Raw genomic sequence first — 19513 nt, forward strand, 5'->3', positions numbered from 1 at the left:
GTGGCCTCCACAACAGGCAACAAAATTTCAATTATAGAAGCTAAATAAATCCCAGATACCTGCTTCCAGCCAGCCTCCACTGGGAGCTTGGGTGGCTGGGGGCTGTGGCCAGCCTACAAACAGCCATTAGCCTCTCACCCAGGATGGCCGCACCCTCATGGGGTGAGGGCCCTTGCTGTTGGGCTTGGCTAGCCTGCAAACAGCCATCAGCCCCTCACCCAGGCTGGCCAGGCACCCCAGCGGGAACCTCTACCCTGAAGGGGCTGTGGCCAGCCTGCAAACAGTTGTCAGCCCCTCACCTAGGATGGCCACAACCTCATGAGGTGAGGGCCCCCACTAGGGGCCTTGGCCAGCCTGCAAACAGCCATCAGCCCCTCACCCAGACTGGCCAGGCATCCCAGCAGGACCCCCCCACCCTGAAGGGGGTGTGGCCAGCCTGAAAACAGCCCTCAGCCCCTCACCCAGGCTGGCCAGGCAACCCAGTGGGGACTCCCACCCTGAAGGGGCTGTGGCCAGCCTGCAAACAGCCATCAGCACCTCACCCAGGCTGACCAGGCACCCCAGCGGGGACTACCACCGTGAAGGGGCTGTGGCCAACCTGCAAACAGCCATCTGCCCCTCATGCAGGCTGGCCACACCCTCATAGGGTAAGGGTCCCCGCTGGGGGGCTTGGCCAGCCTGCCAACAACCCTCAGCCCATCACCCAGGCTGGCCAGCACCCCAGTGGGGACCCCCACCCTGATCTGGGACACCCTTCAGGGCAAACCAGCCAGCCCCCACCCATGCACCATGCCTCTATCCTATATAATAAAAGGGTAATAGGCAAATTGACCTAACAGCAGAGTGACTGGGAATCACTGGTCACTGTGACACACACTGACAGCCAGGGGGCAGATGCTCAATGCAGGTGCTGCCCCCTGGTGGTCAGTGTGATCCCACAGGGGGAGCTCTGCTCAGCCACAGGCTAGGCTGATGGCTGCCAGTACAGCGGTGGTGGTGGAAGCCTCTCCCGCCTCCTCAGCAGCGCTAAGGGTGTCCGACTGCAGCTAGGCCTGTTCCCTGCTGGCAAGTGGACATCCCCCGAGGGCTCCCGGGCTACCAGAGGGATGTCTGACTGCCAGCTTAGGCCCAATCCTCCAGGGAGCGGGCCTAAGCCAGCAGGTGGTCATTCCCCAAGGGGTCCCAGACTGCAAGAGGGCACAGGCCGGGCTGAGGGACCCTCCAGAGTGCACAAATTTTTGTGTACTGGGCCTCTAGTTATTATTATAAAAGATCATTATATATATATATACATATGTATATGTCCCCTGCCAGTTTTCTCTGCACAGTGGTCTGTTGTTAGCCAAGGATCTGAACTGGTGCTAATGGATTTGGTTGATGGAACTTTGTCTTTATAAATCCTCCCTAAGGGGTCTTGATTTCACCCTAATGGTTACTGAACACAGATTCCAAATTAATGAACATTTTAACATCTTCTTGCCCATTGAATGAGGATCTTTATTAGAAAATCAATATTATTTTGTGTCAACTAAAAATAACCTGGAGAAACTGGATAAGAAGAGTTAGTTGAAGGTCTGGTGAGAGGTTTACTGGACCTGTGGACTTGAGCAAGAGTGCCCAGCTCCGTGGTTCACTTGTCCTCAACTCCCTACTTGGGAATTCCTCTGGCAGCCTGCTAGGCAGAGAGAGCTGGTCTTGGTCGTCTGGTCCCAGCACAGTGTGATAGTTAAGAACAGAGACTTTGGGACCAGGGATGTAGTTGGAGTCTGCTCTGCTTTTGACCAGCTGTTTAACTTCCCATGACTTGCTCTCCCTCCATCAGTAAAAAGGGGAAATATGCCTGAAGCTGCTATGAGGATGTGGCTAGCATGCATGGGAAGAGCAGGGACAGGGCTGGCACTCAGGGAGCTAGTCTACAGCACCTTCTTTCTGAGCATCTCTCTTAAGTCCTGATTCTTTTCTCCTTGTCCTCTCGCAGTCCCTCTCCTCATCTGTGTGGGCCCAGGGCTCTGCCCTGCCCTATCCTACCACAAAGTCCTTCAGGCTCCTAAATGGGCTGCAGTTCCCTTCCTCACCTAAATGAAATCTCTGTTAGGACCACTTAGAAATATGAGTACAGCTGTTTATCCTGTGGTTGGTAGGCCAGACCCTCACAGAAGCTTCTAGGTTGAACTTTTGCCCTATGTTGTAAAGTTCTATTTTCACCTCCAAAATGACTATTACAGAGATTCCTTCCTTTTATGAGCACAGACACCACCTCACTTTAGGCCCTTATCACCTCTCGCTGCACTCTTTCAAATAGCGTATTAGTTAGTCCCCTTCTCTATATACCATCAAACCTTGCTACTAGAACTATCTAATGAAGGCAAGGCTGGCTACAGCCATGAAATATCACTGACTTGGACACAAATGGGTAGAAAGTTCTCTATTACATAAGTGCTGTAGTAATCAAAATGGAAAAGATCAAGGTTCCAGTTTGGAAATGCTAAAGGATGGTGGTGGCGTGGTGTAATGAGTGACTATGGGCAGGCTGAATTCACAGAGAAAATGTGCATTTGCCTAGTGACCAGAGGAATGCGTTTAAAAATATGCATAACATAGTATTTTACATCCCCTGAATTTAGAGGGAAAAATCCTAATAACACCTGATGTTTGCCAAGTACTGATGAAACCAGTTCAATTGTATAATACTATTGATATAAAAAATAGTGTAGCCATTTGAGAAAATAATTTTGCAATGTGCTTCACAAATATTTGTATTTTTTGACCTAGTAGCCTCACTCTCAGAAATTTAGTGTTAGCAAGTAGTAGCAAAGGAAAGAAAGTGCTGTGTGATGATAATAGTAAAAGATATATATGTATAAAAAGTGATTATTCACCAGTAAAGAAGGCATATAAATAATGTTACATCAATCTTATGCTGGCAGAAAAATAATAAAAAATAGTAAAATGCTTACCTTCTGATGTTAGGTGATTACCAAATAATTCTATATAATAAAAGGCTAATATGGAAATAGAGCAAAGGGCAGAATGACCAGTGTCTATGACGCGCACTGACCACCAGGGGGCATACGCTTAATGCAGGAGCTGCCCCCTGGTGGTCAGTGTGCTCCCACAGGGGGAATGCAGCTCAGCCACAAGCCAGGCTCACAGCTGGCTAGCACAGCAGTGGTGGCGGGAGCCTCTCCTGCCTCCGCAGCAGCACTAAGGATGTCCGACTGCCAGCTGAGGCCCAACATCCCCCTAGGGCTCCTGAGGGTGCAGGCTGGGCTGAGGGACCACACCACCCCCCAGTGCATGAACTTCGTGCACCGGGCCTCTAGTTTAATTAATCTATCAGTATGTAGACACATGTCTGCACATGGGTAAAAATTAGGAGAATATAAACAAATGTAAACTGATATGGGGCATATGATTGTAGATGATTCTTTGCCTTTTAAATATTTTTCTTGTTATAATACTGTTTGTACAATAAAAAAGTAAGTACATTTATAAAGGCAAATGTAAAGACACCCTCAAGGATTCTTTTTCTGTTATGGAATTTATGGTATGAAGATCCTTCAGCACATCTTCACAGCCCATGCCTACCATAGCCCACCACAGCCTCCCCGCTTCCCCAACAGGTCATGTTTCCTCCAACCCCAGACTTCTGATCCCCCACCTCATTTTTCTGCTTTCCCTCAGCCTCCTACCCTCCTAAATGCCCTCATCCAAGCTTCTGTAATTCTCTAAACATTGTCCCACCTTCGTGCTTTCACCCACTGTGTTCTCCATTGGCAATGTCTTCACAGTCTCTTTGTTTTGAGCTCTGCCCTGCCTTTCAGACTCTGACTCAGAAGCTGCCTCTTCTTCCTCCTTGAAGGTTTCCCACATAATTTTTACCTGAATTACACTTTCCTTTTCTTGTTAGACAAAATGCTGGATTCAGTCTGTGTAGTCCTTTGGGATGTAAGTTCATGATGGCAGGGGTTGGGTCCCACTTGTCTTTTTATGTCCACAGAATTAGCTGCTAATAGGTGTAACATGAGTATTCATTCCCTCCTTCAAGCTTGCAAGTCTGCCTGTTCAGTGAGAGTTAATACGCATAAGGAGGGTAGGAAGCAAAGCAGTCAGATGACATCTCAGATGGGTTTATTATAGAATATTTAGTATAATATTAATTAATTTGTAATTTCTTTAGGATGCAATTTGTGACCAAATTATTGTTAATTTTATTATAATCAAACAGTGGTATTTTGTATTTAAATGATCTCTCCTCTCTTCCTCCCATACTTACTTTCTTCCTTTTAAACAAAATAAGGCCATCAGTCTTTATCTGAGTTTCCATGACCTGGACACCAATAGTTGTAGGAGTTCAAGAATGATATAAATAGCCTGGTGGTGTGGCTCAGTGGTTGAGCATCACCCATGAACCCAGGAGGACATGGTTTGATTCCCAGATGGGGCCCAGGCCCAGGTTGCAGGCTCGAACCTCAGTGGGGGCATGCAGGAGGCAGTTGGTTGATGATTCTTTCTCATCATTGATGTTTCTATCTCTCTCTCCCTTCCTCTCTCTGAAATCAATAAAAAATTTTATAAAATGATAAAAACAGTGCCTAATATCTAGTAGCTTATTATGGGCTACTTTCCTATTTATGTCATTTTTATTTTCAAGAGAACTCTTGAGAGTTTCCTCAAGAGCACTTAGGAATGCATTTCACCCTGAACGTGGGATTTTGTTGTATTTCAGAAAAATAAGAACTGCAGGAAAACTCAGGTATAATGTGCATTCATTCATTCTGCTATCAAGTTCAATAAATATTTTTTTAAGAATCTTCTACTTGTCTGGGTCTGTTCTAGGCTACAGTGGTGAACTGCTGCTACAGAGTTTATTGTGTTGGGAGAAATAGACAATACATAAATGAATGAAACAAATGATATTTACTACAAAAGGGGACACTAGGGTAGAGACTGGCTGATGAGGGAGAGAGCAACATGGTGGCCACACTCAGATAAGGTGGCCAGGAGGGTCTCTCTGCGAAGGAGACAATCTGAGTTTTGAATGATGAGAAGGCTCCAACTAGCAGAGAATTGAGGGAAAGGGATTAGTAACTTCTCTGGGGTGGGAACTAGTGTGGAGTGTTTAGGAAATAGAGAGACAGGTGTCCAGATGTACCATCTATAATAATAAAAGGGTAATATGCTAATTAGACTGGATGTCTTCCGGACGTCCTTCCTGATAAAGCTGGGGCTGGAGGGGAAGCCAGCCCGGGTCCCAGGTGCCTGCGGGCGGCCTGAGGGAAGCCAGCTGGGTCCCAGGTGCTTGAGGGCAGCTAGAGGGAAGCCAGCCTGGGTTCTGGGTGCCAGAGGGAAGCCAGTGCCAGTGGCTGCGGGAAGGAAGGCCTACCCTTGCATGAATTTTCATGCATCGGGCCTATAGTTATCTATAAAGTCCCCTCAGCCACTGGCAGCTACTTTGCACAGAAATGCCTGAGAAGTTATGGCCTTCCCTTGTGGGCAGCCTGCAACTAATAACTGAGTGATACAGGTGTACAAAAGGCCAGTCCCTTTCCCTCCACATGGGCCATTGTAGTGTTCCTCACCCTCAGGAGATGAGACTGAAGGTAGGTTTCACTGAAACCGCATCTCAACCTAGCGTCTTCTCCTGCCCTATCCTGTTTCTGCCCTTCATTGCAGGTTTCTCCCAAGGTCACTCACTTGCACAAGGACCCTTGTTTCAGACTGCTTCTAGCAGTGAAGGTGATTAGACTGGGAGCTCCCTGAGGGCAGGGACTGTGCCTGTCTTGTTCATTTTTAGATGAAAGGGTTAAGCAGGGGCATGACATGATCCAATTACTTAAAAATTGCTACATTGTGTGTGTGTGTGTGTGCACGCACACAGGCGCGTGCGGGGGGGGGGGGGAGTTGGGGGGTGGGCAGGATGGAGAAGAGGAGGGGAGGGACAGGGCAGAGGTAGGTAGAGCAGTTAGAGGCTATTGCAATCATCCAGGTGATATATGACTGTGGCTGTATTGTATAAATGAAAGCATCTCTATTAAGCTAAGATTTTCATCATAATTCTACTTACAAGACTCTCTGCCATCAAGAAATTAGCAAGTCACCTTAGGCAGATAATGTTGATAAAAGAATAATGCGTTATGTATATCATGGGAGGAATATATGAAAGATCAAATGGTCATTAAGACCCAGAATCCATATAGGAGCATTCAGTACAGAAATAATGAGACAGAAATGTGTAGTTGGTCTTTAGCTTAATTATTGAAGTTAGTCACAGGTCCTTGGTGTGAGGGAACTGTAATTTCAATGATCATTTGACTGGGGTAAGAGAGACAGTTTGAAAATGGCTCTTGTTCTTTGCACTTTGGGCTAATAAGTGTATCTGATTTGTATCTAAGCCTGGGAGCATTGGGGATTTATGTTCCTCCCTGGAATGCTCTTCAAATTCCTCTCTTCTTTTTAACTCTCAAATCAGGATATAATAATCTGGTTCTGACTAATTTAACAAATGCAGCACTGGATGAATATAATGATGGTTACACAAGCTAAGGCTACGCGGCTTAGGGAACATGACAACCAAGAAGAAAAAAAAACGTTTTAAAGGATTGTCCATTCATGCAAATATTTATATATTGAAAGAGCTGCACAATAACCAAAAAGGCAGTAGTTTTCTGCCCTGTGGTGACAGCCCATTCATTGAGGATATGAAATCTTTCTTGCAAATATGCAGTAACTGCTCTTTAGAGGAAGTTGTGTCAGATGATTCACAGCAGCAGGCCTGAGGAAAGGCAGAGAGGAGGCATCAGGCGCTCTGCTTTTCTCTCAAAGCTGAGTGAGGCAGGGTGTGGGGTTGGGCCAGCAATTCAGGCTAGTGAGTGGAGGAAGTCTCCTGAGACCCAGTGTGGGGCACTCAGTAATCTGAGCCCCGCTCTGGAGGACAAAGGCCCCTTAGCTCTCTAATAGCACAGGATCCCCCTGAGAGTCATCCACCTCTCTGCTCTAGCACTAAGAATGCCAGGTCAGAACCAGCATCAGTACTTCTCTGGAGAGTGAGAGCTCTTTTCCAGAGTTACAAACCAAAAGGGACACAGGTCAACAGTGGAGGGAATGGAGATGATGGCCCCATGCTCTGAAGGCAGCTTGGAACATCATTATAATTCTGTTACATTGATTTTTTATTTTATTTTATTTTATTTTATTTATTTTTAAATTGTTTCATTGCTTAAAGTATTACAGAGAGTGTTACATATGTCTCCTTTTTTGTTACATTGATTTTTAAAAATATATATTTTTAGTGATTTCAGAGAGGAAGGGAGAGGGAGAGGGAGAGAGAGAAACATCAACGATAAGAATCATTGATTGGTTGCCTCCTACATGCCCCCTACTGGAGACCGAGCCCGCAACCCAGGCATGTGCCATTGACTGGAATTGAACCTGGGACCCTTCAGTCCACAGGCCAGCGCTCTATCCACTGAGCCAAACCAGCTAGGGCACTGATTTTTAATCTCTAGGGGATATTACAGGTATTTGAAGAAGCATTAGAGTCTATGCTTTATTCTTTACACCCATCTATTCATTTACTTACCACCCAGCCTGCTCTGTCTTCAAAGACCAAGATGAATGAGGGGAGGTCCCACTTTTTAGGAGCTTAGGCTTTACAAAAATTAGAATCATCAGAGAGCCTTTAAAAAACACAATCCCCAGGATCCCATCCAGAAGAATTGGATTAGAAACTTTGTAGGTGGGTCAACGACATTGGTGTTTTTTACAAAGCTCCCAGGTGGTTTCGTTGTGTAACTAAGTTTGAGAATTTAGTTTTTCTAGCGAATATGAGTTTGAGTTTGATCTAAACTTCTATTTGGTCTAGAGAAATGAAGAGTATTATTGGAGAATTATAATCTTTTTCATCAGGGGCAGTTAAGGGTTTATGACCCAGATCCTGAAAACTATTCTAGAGATTCTCAACAGTGGATGATACTACCCTTCCTCCTCCCCCCAGGTACATTAGAGATGGTGTGTCTGGAAACATTCTTGGTTGACACACTTGGGGGAGGGTGCTACTGATATCTAGTGGGTAGAGATTAGGGATGTTGCTAAATATCCTATAATGCACAGGACAGTGCCCACAGTAAAAAACTATCTGGCCCCAAATGTCAGTTGTGCTGAGGTTGAGAAACCTAGTGTTAAGGGGAGTTCTGCTTATAAAGCCAACATGGCAAACAACTTCCATAAGGTAACATTTAGTATGCATTTATCATGTTCTAGCTACATTACATGTGTTAACTAACACTGATTATTAAGTACTATTTTTTGTTCCCATTAAACAGATAAGAAACCTGAGGCTCAGAGAGAAATAACTTGTCTATAGCCATGTATCTAGTAGAACAAATGAAGGACTTGGGATTTGAACATGTATAGTCAGGCTTTGAGCCACAACACCATACTATTGCCCAAGAGGTTCTATTTTTCTTCTGATAGATTTCCAGGCAGAAAAGTGATACATATATATGTACTTGGATTAATCTTTCTTAAGATTTTTTGCTTGAAAAAGCAAAACTTATTTTTTTATGCAAAAGATAGCCCCTCTTAGCCAGATTAATGGACAGTGATTATTTTTGTGCCATGTGGCAAGGCTGGGGTCACGGAAGTGCTGAGAGGAATCCCAGAAAGGACATTGATGGATGCTTTTGACACCAGTGGATTCCAACAGCGTTTGGCAGCTAGCAGGCATCCTGCAGTGAAGTTTGGGGTAGTGCCTGACCAGCCAGACTGTGTTTCTGACAACTCTGATCTTCTTAACTCTGAGCATCTGCTCAAATGATGCCTCAGCAGGAAAACACAGTGGGAGAATGTCTGCTAAGGGCATGTGAGCTTCTGATTGACCTCTCAGACGTCCTCTAGAAAGCTGGATGTCTTTTGTTCACTGGCCCTGTGCTTCTAATCTTGTGCCTCCCTCCTTGACTTTCTTTTCTGAGGGGAACCTTCTGGGTGCTGTGCCCCAGGGGCACACTTTATGCATTTCTGGGTCTCATGTTTATGAGAGGATCTTGAAATGAAGTTGACAGCAGAAAATGAGGTTTATGGAAGACATTGACATGGAGTGTTAACCATTTTTTCTTTTTGGTAGAGATTTTCCACTTTTATTCAGAACACAGGCTATTGCCAAAGAATTTACAATCTCATCTTGGCTGGCTATTCAGCTGTCTCATCTCCCACTGAATTTTTCCTGAAAAACAATTTTTTTAACTTTTTTTTAGTCTGCCTTCTACCTCAGAAGGTTATTCTGCTTCCTATTTGCAGAGAAGTTAAGGCTATTAATATGAATTCCCTCAACTTTTCTCCTTTTGGTAGTCATTACTGCTATTTGCCAAATGGCTCAATTTTTCTCTTCCTTCAAATGTACGGCAGGGCTATAGTTCCTGGCCCTACATGTGGTGGGGTGAATGATGTGATTAATTGCTGATGACAAGTTGCAAGCAGAAACAATGTGTGTCACTACCAGGTGACAACATTGAATTGCAGTGTAAACCTCTCCAGAGTTGGACTTTCCTTTGGCAGGGTAGAAGCATTTGAGATGGTGGCCATTCTTTAGCGTGGGTTCCTCAGTGAATTCTGTTCCCAGATGGAAATAAGACAAGCAATAAACCTCCTTTTGTTAAAAGCCACTACAACTTTGGTTTTGCTTGTCAACACAGCTTAGCTTCGTCCACCTTGATTAATATCCTGTCCCTTTGCCCAATAAATACGTTGCATCCGTATCTATCCCTTTTTGCCTTCCAGCCTTTATCAGAGGACTAGCTCTCTCTCCATCTATCCTAATTGTTACAACCACTTCTGATTGAAGTCCTCAGATGGCTTCCTAATCTTAAAAGAAGAACAAAACCAAAATCTTTTATCCTCGTCTACAAGCCTCTTAATGGTCTGGGTCCCTGTTTGCTTCTTTAGACTCATCCCATTCCCAACTCTTCATGTGTTCTCATTCAGCCACATTCACTTTCTTTCAGTTCCTCTTATATGCTGTGTTTCCTCCCGCCTTTGAACATGCTTTGAACATCTTTTTTTTTCTGCCAGAAATGTTCTCCCCACCTCTGGTTAGTTTTTCTTAGAGCAAGCATGAGTTCCTCAGAGGAACCTTCATTGACCTCCCTTATTATGTCACATCTGCCTTTAGAAGTTATAATGTCATGTTTTCCCCTTTTATAATGCTTACTTCAATTGCAGTATTATAATTTATTAATATTATGGCTGACATCATGTCATTTTTATTCACCACCATGTCCCCAGTGATAAGCACAGCATACTTTGTGGTCACTCAGTGAAGGCTTGTTGAATGCATGAATGAGAACATATATAGCCATGCTGGCCACTTTGGTAACTGCTGGCCACATGTGGCTATTAAAATTTAAATTAATTTAAAAATAATAAAAATTCACTTCCATAATGAATTAGCTTATCTCCAGTGCTAAATAGCCATATGAGGTTAGTAGCGACCGTATTAGAAAGTAGAAAATAGAAGATTTCCATCATATTAGAAAATTCTGTTGGATACTGCTGGCAGGATCAAGTGTCCATGCAGAGCATGCAGTTGCCTCAAGGACCTGGTTCTGACAAGCTTTCCAGTCTGTTTATTTTCCACAGTGATGCAGCTACAGGGAAACATCTCCCTCTAAACATGTTCCATACACATGCCACTCTCTTCCTCCCTCCAGTATCTGTGACTTCTCAACTTCCACCTTTCTTTGCCTAAGTTGTCCTCCTTCACCTCTTGGTGCCTAAGTTATCATCCCACTCAGCACCTCTCATCCTTTAAGCCCTGGCTCAAGGATTTCCCCTTCTGAGAAACATTTTCTGAGGTCAGACTGAGCTTGTCAGTGCTTCCTCTGGCTTCCATGCTGCCCCATTCCAGCCCCGTTTGCCTTGGTCAGATAGGATTGAAAACCTTTGTTCAAGCATCGCTTTCCATTGCTACCTGAACCCTTCAGGGGCAAGGCCTGGGTCTTGGTCTACTCAGTCTCCCAAGTGCTCAGCACAGAGCTGGTGGTATGGTAGAAATCAGTGAGTGTTTGTTAAATGATGAGTGAGTAATTGAGCAAAACTCACTTTCTTTAGTATAACAGTGTGAAGAAAGGGAACTGTGTTACTGAGTAAGGCTAAGATGGTTTCTCCCTGTAATTCTCTCCTCTCTCATGGTCTTGTCACAGATCGTTCATTTATTTCATGGGAGACTAGCTTTCTGAGTCAGGAATCACCAGGAGCTTGGCAGAGTCAGGAAAGGAACCTCTGAAATTCTAGAGACTGAAAGGCTCAGTAGAATGGAGCTACCTCTTGAAAAACATGGGGAGTCTCATCAGTTGGAAGGAAAGATGGCTGACACCATGATTAGATTCCCTGAATCAAGCCATGTGCCAAGATTCTATACCTTGGGGCCCCCTTGAAGTGTGAAAGAACTACCTGCTTTGAACTCTATTCTGCTTAGCTGGTGAAGTGCAGAGGCTACTGCTGCTACAGTCATAGCATACCTGTCTTTACCTCAACCACAACTGATGGCTCTTTGAGGGAAAGGCTGTGTTTTATTCTGTTCAGGATCCCCAACAGGCTGATCAGGGTCTGTAGAGTTCATAGATGGTGAGAGATTGAATTAACCACCTTTATTAGTGATATTGCCTGATAAGAGACATGCTTTCTGAAGTGGGAGTAATAACTTTGGACAAGATACTTATGCTTTCCTTTTTTTTTTTTTTGGTATTGGATCTTTGCTTAGTTATGTCCAAAGTGGCCTGCATCTCCTTTAAAGATGGAGTTAAGGCCTCTATTGTGCAAAATAGGACATTCTGGGTTTCTTTTTTTGACTCTTTGGCAGTTGAGCCTACAATGTTCTTTCGGTGAATAGGAGATTCACCTGATCTTCATTAAGACAGACTTGGAGTCAGGAAGAAGGAAGGAATGATGTAGTGGGAAAACAACCATGAAAGTGTAGAGATGAAGAAGCAATAAAGAGGAGAGAAAGAGAGGAATGAAAATGAAGGGCCCCAATGTGTGTCCTCAGACAAGTTGAATAAGAGCACCAAGGATTGTGTCTGGGCTCTCTTTATGGGTGCCGTCCCGGCCCAGCTGTACCTAAACAGATTTAGAGACTGTTGGGTCCTCCTAGTTGGTGGGGTTGGAATTCCCCTAAGCCAGCGGTTCTCAACCTGTGGGTTGCAACCCCTTTGGTGGTCGAACGACCCTTTCACAGGGGTTGCCTAAGACCAACCTGCATATCAGATATTTACATTACAATTCATAACAGTAGCAAAATTACAGTTATGAAGTAGCAACGAAAATGATTTTATGGTTGGGTCACAACATGAGGAACTGTATTTAAAGGGCCAGAAGGTTGAGGACCACTGTCCTAAGCATTTATTCAGAGTTGGTAAACAGGGTGAGAAGAGGGCTTTTAAGAAGGAAGTTTGGGCATAGAGATAGATAGAAATGGAAAAGACAGCAAGATGTCTATTACTCGGATTGACCCTGAAGGGGAAGATTAAGGCCTGTGCATAGTGTGTGTGTTGTGTGTGTATATATATGTTGTGTGTGTGTATATATATATATATATATATATATATATGCATGCATGAATATGTATGTGTTATGTATGGGCATGTTTGTGGACATGTGTATGGGCTGCAGGCCAAAGCTGGAGGAATTTTTTCCTTAACGCATGAGACACAAGTGGAGTCGCTTCTGACTCAGCATGGGGAGAGAAGCATCCTTGCTTCTTCATGAGGCAAGTATGAATTCTGAAGGGGCTGTGCCTTTAAAAGCTGGAATGGACTGAGATGAGTAACAGAAATGTCTTAAGTAGTGTGGACATTGACTCTAAGCTAGTGCAATGTGTATATTAACACTACTCATTTATACCCACAGGCTGGAGAGGCCTGAGGCTATTTAAGGCACATTCTTTATCCCATTTGATCCTCATAATCCTATGAAGTAAGCATCATTATCCAAATTTTATGGAGGCAGAGAGGCTAGTTACTTGCTCAAGTGACCCTGTTAATAAGTAGTTGGACCAGGATTAACCTCAGAGTACCCTCTTAGCCACTTCTCAACACTGCCTTCCAAACATAGTGGCTAATATTTCAGATGACACATCCACCTGGGTTATTGAGGAGGCTGAGTGACCCTTTTATATATACTAGAGGCCCGGTGCACAAAAATTTGTGCACTCGGGGGCAGGGGGGTCCCTCAGCCCGGCCTGTGCCCTCTCGCAGTCTGGGACTCCTCAGGAGATAACAACCTGCTGGCTTAGGACTGCTCCTGGCTGGCAGAGGACAGGCCCAATCCCTAGGTGCAGCCCCTGGTTGGGCTCAGAGCAGGGCCGATTGGGGAGTTGGGGCGCTGCCCCCTGTCATGCACAGAGCAGGGCGGATCGGGAGGTTGCGATGCCACCCTCAGTCACGCTCAGGGTAGGGCCGATTGGGGGGTTGGGGCACCGCCCCCTGTCACACTCAAGGCAGGGTCAATGGGGAGGTTGTGGCGCCACCCCCTGTCACGCACAGAGCAGGGCCAATCAGGGGGATTGGGGCTCCGTACCCTGTCACGCACAGAGCAGGGCCGATCAGGGGGTTGGGGAGCTCCCCCCTGTCATGCACAGAGCAGGGCCGATAGGGGAGTTGGGGCACCGCCCCCTGTCACACACAGAGCCGGGCGGATCAGGGGGTTGGGCCACCGCCCTCTATCACCCACAGAGCAGGGCCGATCAGGGGGTTGAGGCGCCACCACTGTCACACTCAGGGAAGGGCCGATGGGAAGGTTATGGCTATACCCCATCACACACAGAGCAGGGCCCGTGGGGGGGGGGGGTTGGGGTGCCACCCTCTATCACCCACAGAGCAGGGCCAATCGGGGGGTTGAGGCGCCGCACCCTGTCACACACAGAGCCGCAGGGCAATCAGGGGGTTGGGGAGCTCCCCATCAGGCACAGAGCAGGGCTGATCAGGGGGTTGGGGCGCCTTCCCCTGTCACTAACAGAGCAGGGCGGATAGGGAGGTTGTGGCCCCGCCCCTGTCACACACAGAGCCTCAGGGCAATTGGGGTCTGGGCGCTGCCCCCTGTCACGCTGATCCCGGTGCTGGGAGGCATATTACCCTTTTACTATATAGAATAGAGGCCTGGTGCATGGGTGGGGGCCGGCTGGTTTGCCCTGAAGGGTGTCCTGGATCAGGGTGAGGGTCCCCACTGGGGTGCCTGGCCAGCCTGGATGAGGGGATGATGGCTGTTTGCAGCTGGTCACACACCCTTCAGGGTGGGGGTCCCCACTGGGGTGCCTGGCCAGTCTGGGTGAGGGGCTGAGGGCTGTTTTCAGGCTGGCGGGTGACTAAAGCTCCCAACTGCTCCTTTTTTTCTTTTTCTTTTTATTCTGGGCCAGCTTTAGCTCTGGCTCCAGCTCTGAGGCCTCTGCTGCTTGAAAGCAGGTATCTGGTTTGTTTGGGTTCTACAATCGAAACACTGTATCAACTCCAGCTCTGAGATCCCGGCTGGCTGAAAGCAGGTTTCTGGGGTTTTGTTTAGCTTCTTTATTTGTAACAATGTTTCAAACTGCAAGCTCAGAGGCCAGCAAGGCAGGCGGAGAAGGTTGGTTTCCTCCATCACTGAAGCAAGCAAGCCTCATGTTAGCTTCAAGCTGCCTGGCTGCCGGCGCCATCTTGGCTGGCAGTTAATTTGTATATCGCCCTGATTAGCCAATGGGAAGGGTAGCGGATGTACCGCTAATTACCATGTTTCTCTTTTATTAGATAGGATATATGCTAGAGGCCAGTGCACAAAATTCATGCACCCTCTTGTAGTCTGGGAGCCCTTGGGGGATGTCTGACTGCCGCAGAGGCGGGAGAGGCTCCCACCACTGCCGCTGTGCTTGCCAGCTGCGAGCCCGGCTCAGGGCTTCTGGTTGAGCAGTGCTCTCCCTGTGGAAGCACTCTGACCACGAAGGGGCAGCTCCTGAGGTGAGTTTCTGCTCCTTGGTGGTCAGTACTCATCACAGTGACTGGTCGTTCCACTGTTTGGTCGATTTGCATATTAGCCTTTTATTATATAGGACTAGAGGCCCAGTGCACGGATTCGTGTACTTGTGGGGATTGGGTTGAAACTAGCTCTCTGACATCCTCTGAGGGATCCCAGATTATGAGAGAGCGGTTCTCAGGTGATGCACCCTGGAATCGGGCTCCCTCCTCTCTGGTTCTGGGTGCATCATCCGAGAACCACAGTTGCCAAGTCACTGCAGCTTGGCAGATCTTGCGTTGAGCATCTGTCCCCTGGTGGTCAGTGTGCATCACAGCTACCGGTCTTTCCATTGAATGGTCGGCCAGTCACTTAGGCTTTTATTTATATAGATTTATTTATTGATTTCAGAGAGGAAGGGAGAGGGAGTGAGAGATAGAAACATCAATTATGAGAGAGAAGCACTGATTGGCTGCCTCCTGCACGCCCCACACTGGAGATCGAGTCTGTAACCCGGGCATGTGCCCTTGACTGGAATCGAACCTGGGATCATTTAGTCTGCAAGCTGATACTCTATCCACTGAGTGAAACCAGCTGGGGCCCGAGTGACCCTTTTAGAATAGAAGTTGTGAAGAACAACCACATCCTCTGAAGGCCTTTGGTCATTTCAGGAGGCACTTTAGGCTATAAGGATGATGTCCTTACACAGGGGGACATTTCTAGCATTCTCTGGGGAGATATCAAAGGACAAGCTAGGGAATGTATCTGGGGACAAAGGACCACTGTAGTCCCAAGGAAAGGGACATCACTGAATGTTAGCACTGATGCTTCCCTGTGGAATTGCACACAACTTTATAGTTTCTAGAACATTTCCTTTCATATCAATTCATTTCAAAGTTCACAGAAAACTCTATGAAGCAAAAACTTATATGCCCATTTTGCAGATGGAAATAAGGCACCGAGAGCTTCAAGGACTTAACCAAGACTACATGGCTAATAAGTGTAAGCATCATGCTAGAAATTTCCTGACACCCACTTCATGATTCCTTCCTCTGTACCAGGTGGTCCCTGTGCCATAGTGGGGTGATTATCTTTATCTAACAAGGGCTGACATTGTGTCTGAGCCAGTCTGGGGACTAAACATGAAGATGGTGCCTGAAAAGAGGCAAACATGCAAGTGAAGACAGGATTCAAGGCACAGTACCAGCCACAGGGCAGCACCCACTTCATTCAGATCCATGTACTTCATAGGTATTTAGGCTGATCCTATATTAGAATTTTCCAGACTGTTACATGGACAGCTAGTTTCATCAAATGCTCCATGAGAAATACAGTTCTCTGGGTAAGTAATACATATTGTTGCCTTCTTTTAGAGTAGCAGTGCATATTAAAGGCTCTCTAATGTCTTTAAGAAATCTATTTGAACACAAAACCTTTTCTTAAAGTCATACCTATTAGCAGCCCATGAAACTGCCAAGAATAACTAGTTTACTTTAATCACTGAATTAATGGTTTGCTTTTTATATCACGTGGGTCAAGCCTTAGGAATACTTGCAGTTTTATATTTTAGCCTCAAGACTCATACGTATATCAGGTGTGAAAGGCAGTGTATTTGTATAATAGGCCTTGGTGCTAGTCATTTCATAACTCAAAGACCCAGGAGTAGACTGTCTACGCAAGCATGCTAAAGCTCATAAATTAAAACTGAAATCTTATTATAATATTAATAAGTCTTTAATATTAGGTATTTTCACTGGCAAATCATAGTAGAATAAATGTCAAGGAAACCTATGAGTCTGTTTACTATTGGCTGATGACATACATGGTTTGGGATGGTGGTGCTTTGATGGAGGGAGGTCTTTGAGTGAGCAAGGCTGACATTTTATGCAAGTCATTTATCATTGTCTTAATTGTGGATTGCAGCAGACACTTGACATTCATGATGGATATTTCCTGCCCTAATTGGTGAATACCACTAGAGTAAATGATTTTCCTCATAAAACCTTTTTAATTCTGACTGGAACAGTCATGTTCATGGAGCAATTTATTTTCTCTTCTCACTCATCACTGTGCCCATTTTGTAGTTGACAATGAGTGGGAACATGTAGCTATGAGGTAGTGGCCAGACTTCTGGACTAGTTGACTGATCTACCTTCAGTGACAGTTTTGCTAAAATATGTGGATTTATGTTTCAGAAAAATGGTGACTGCTTGCATTTCATGGGCTGTTGGAATTGCTCTTGAATAGCCAAAACTGTGAAAGTAAATCTGCAAATGCTAAGCATCTCCAATACTTTGGGTTTTCTCTGTGCTGTGAGGCAGGGGTACGCTTGGCTTGGTGAAGGCAGGAAATGCTGGTGGTTCTGGAAACTCAAGCTCATCCTTACCATTGCCAGTCTCACAGCAGGGTGTGTTTGAACTTCCAGACTGAGAATGTGTCAGCAGCTTCAGGAAGGGATGCCGGTGCTTTGATGAAAAGCCTCAGTGAGCTCTTGGGATAGGCTAAAAAGTGGGTTTCCCTGAGCTCAGAAAATAGTATCATATTTCAAATTGTAGCCTGACTCCTCTCCTCCCATCACTCTATACTTCCTAATATTTATCTAAGGTCACCTTTTGCATGCTTTATCAACATATATTTGGACTCAGACTCTTTTAAAAAACTGATTTTCTTCAAATTTTTGGTTATTATTAAAAGTAAAAGGGCAAGAAGATTTTATCGAATTTAGAAGCTATCTCTAGATGAATTCCACAGATACATGTGTGGAATTTTCCTCATAAAATTCACCCCTCACAAATTAAGACAATCAGACAAAGGAGAAATGTCCAGAAGCTGTTTTGGGGAATTGAAAATATGCCCAGTTATTGATCCTGTGAAATAGCTGGGGTAAAACCCCCGAAAGACTGATCAGCCATCCTGCATATGTGGAAAGCACTTTGATATTTAAACACATCTTTGGATCTTTGATCTTTGGAGCTCTGCAGTTTTCATCAGGATGAATGATGTCATCTAACATAAGAGCAGATTCTGAAGAACTCAGAGTACATCTACATTGGAACCATAATTGAGTTTTGCTTCTTAGGACCTGATCTGACCAACCACTGTGGGTCTGAGTGCAGTGCAACTGGGTGCCAGTGGCCATTAAACAACCTTGCTTTGTGAAAGTCAACTGGAGCTTCCTACTGTGGACTTTCATGAGCCTGGGGAGTGCAATTCCTCTAAGCCTTCCAGAACCATGGATTCCACAAAGCTTCTAAGCCAGTGGTTCTCAACCTTCCTAATGCCGCGACCCTTTAATACAGTTCCTCATGTTGTGGTGACCCCCAACCATAAAACTATTTTCGTTGCTACTTCATAACTGTAATTTTGCTACTGTTATGAATTGTAATGTAAATATCTGATATGCAGGATGTATTTTCATTGTTACAAATTGAACATAATTAAAGCATAGTGATTAATCACAAAAACAATATGTAATTATATATGTGTTTTCTGATGGTCTTAGGCGACCCCTGTGAAAGGGTCGTTCGACCCCCAGGTTGAGAACCGCTGCTCTACACTAAAACATTTTCTACACAATGGGTCCCCAGGCACACGGAGAAAGCACAGTACATGCTATTGTACAACCTGTAATTTGTTTCCCATGAAAACCCTCAAATTGGTCTGCTCGCTCATGGGAACACTAACTGTGACATTGTTCCTGTCAGTGGTTTGGAGGCTGAAAATCCCGTTTTATTCTCAAGGCTCAAAGCCTTTTTATGGATTGGCTATCATGCTCTCTCTCTCCTGGTAGCCTGGGGATGGGAAAGGGGGTTGCAGAGAGGGGCTCTGAGCAGTTCCCTGTCTAGAGAGAAGTTGGATAATTAGTGTTGTCACTGTCACCTTGCGTAAACATAAAATAAACATGAGCACAAAGCTAGGCCAGCAGCCATGCCAGGTGGGAAGGCCAGGAGAGATGGGGAAGCTTACCTTTTTGACTTCGTATTTAATGGCGAGTTTGATCCGGCTCAGACTTGGACGATGGTGGTCGGACCAGACTTGGAAGTTCACATCACCATTTAAAATTGCTTCCACCTCTTCTGTGTCTCGGCATAGGTCCAGCACGCCCACCACAAAATCCTTGCATTGCATAGATAACTTCCTGTAATCGTTCTAACAGAATAAAGAGAAATCAAGGGTGTGTCATACTGAGCCCCACAGGTGGGCTTGCCCAGCACAGCAGGGTTGATCAGCAACTATCCACCAAGTGTGAGCTTATGGAGAGCATTAGAGCCAGGGGATGTGCTGGATCCAGAAGGCAGGGCAATTTGTCTTGACACAACAATCTAGAAGACATCTTCTCTAAGCTAGGATTTATCAAGATGTGCTCCATTGGGTCACCTGCATCAGAGTCAGCCTGGGTGCCTGCTAAAACTGCAGACACCAGGCCCTGTCGCAGACTTATCATATCAGAATTCATGGAGATGAGGCCCAGGAATCTTTTGTCCTGTAAGCGATTCTGATGCCTGCCAAAGCCCATCCTGGGCTCTTTCAAAGCAGC

At 45.5% G+C, this 19513-nt stretch overlaps 1 protein-coding gene across 1 annotated transcript in view; it reads right to left on the reverse strand.

The window, feature by feature from the left end:
- Positions 1–19513, reverse strand: part of TRPC7 (transient receptor potential cation channel subfamily C member 7) — a gene marked incomplete at both ends in the record, with an annotated part of 127113 nt that overhangs the window by 70844 nt on the left and 36756 nt on the right. The window contains one exon of the mRNA XM_081090747.1: positions 18943–19125. Within this exon, the coding sequence (XP_080946873.1) occupies positions 18943–19125 (183 nt within the window). The remainder of the gene's footprint in view (positions 1–18942; positions 19126–19513) is intronic.

Source organism: Myotis nattereri, assembly GCF_964212035.1.
Source record: "Myotis nattereri genome assembly, chromosome: 5".
In the NCBI taxonomy this organism is placed as follows: domain Eukaryota; kingdom Metazoa; phylum Chordata; class Mammalia; order Chiroptera; family Vespertilionidae; genus Myotis; species Myotis nattereri.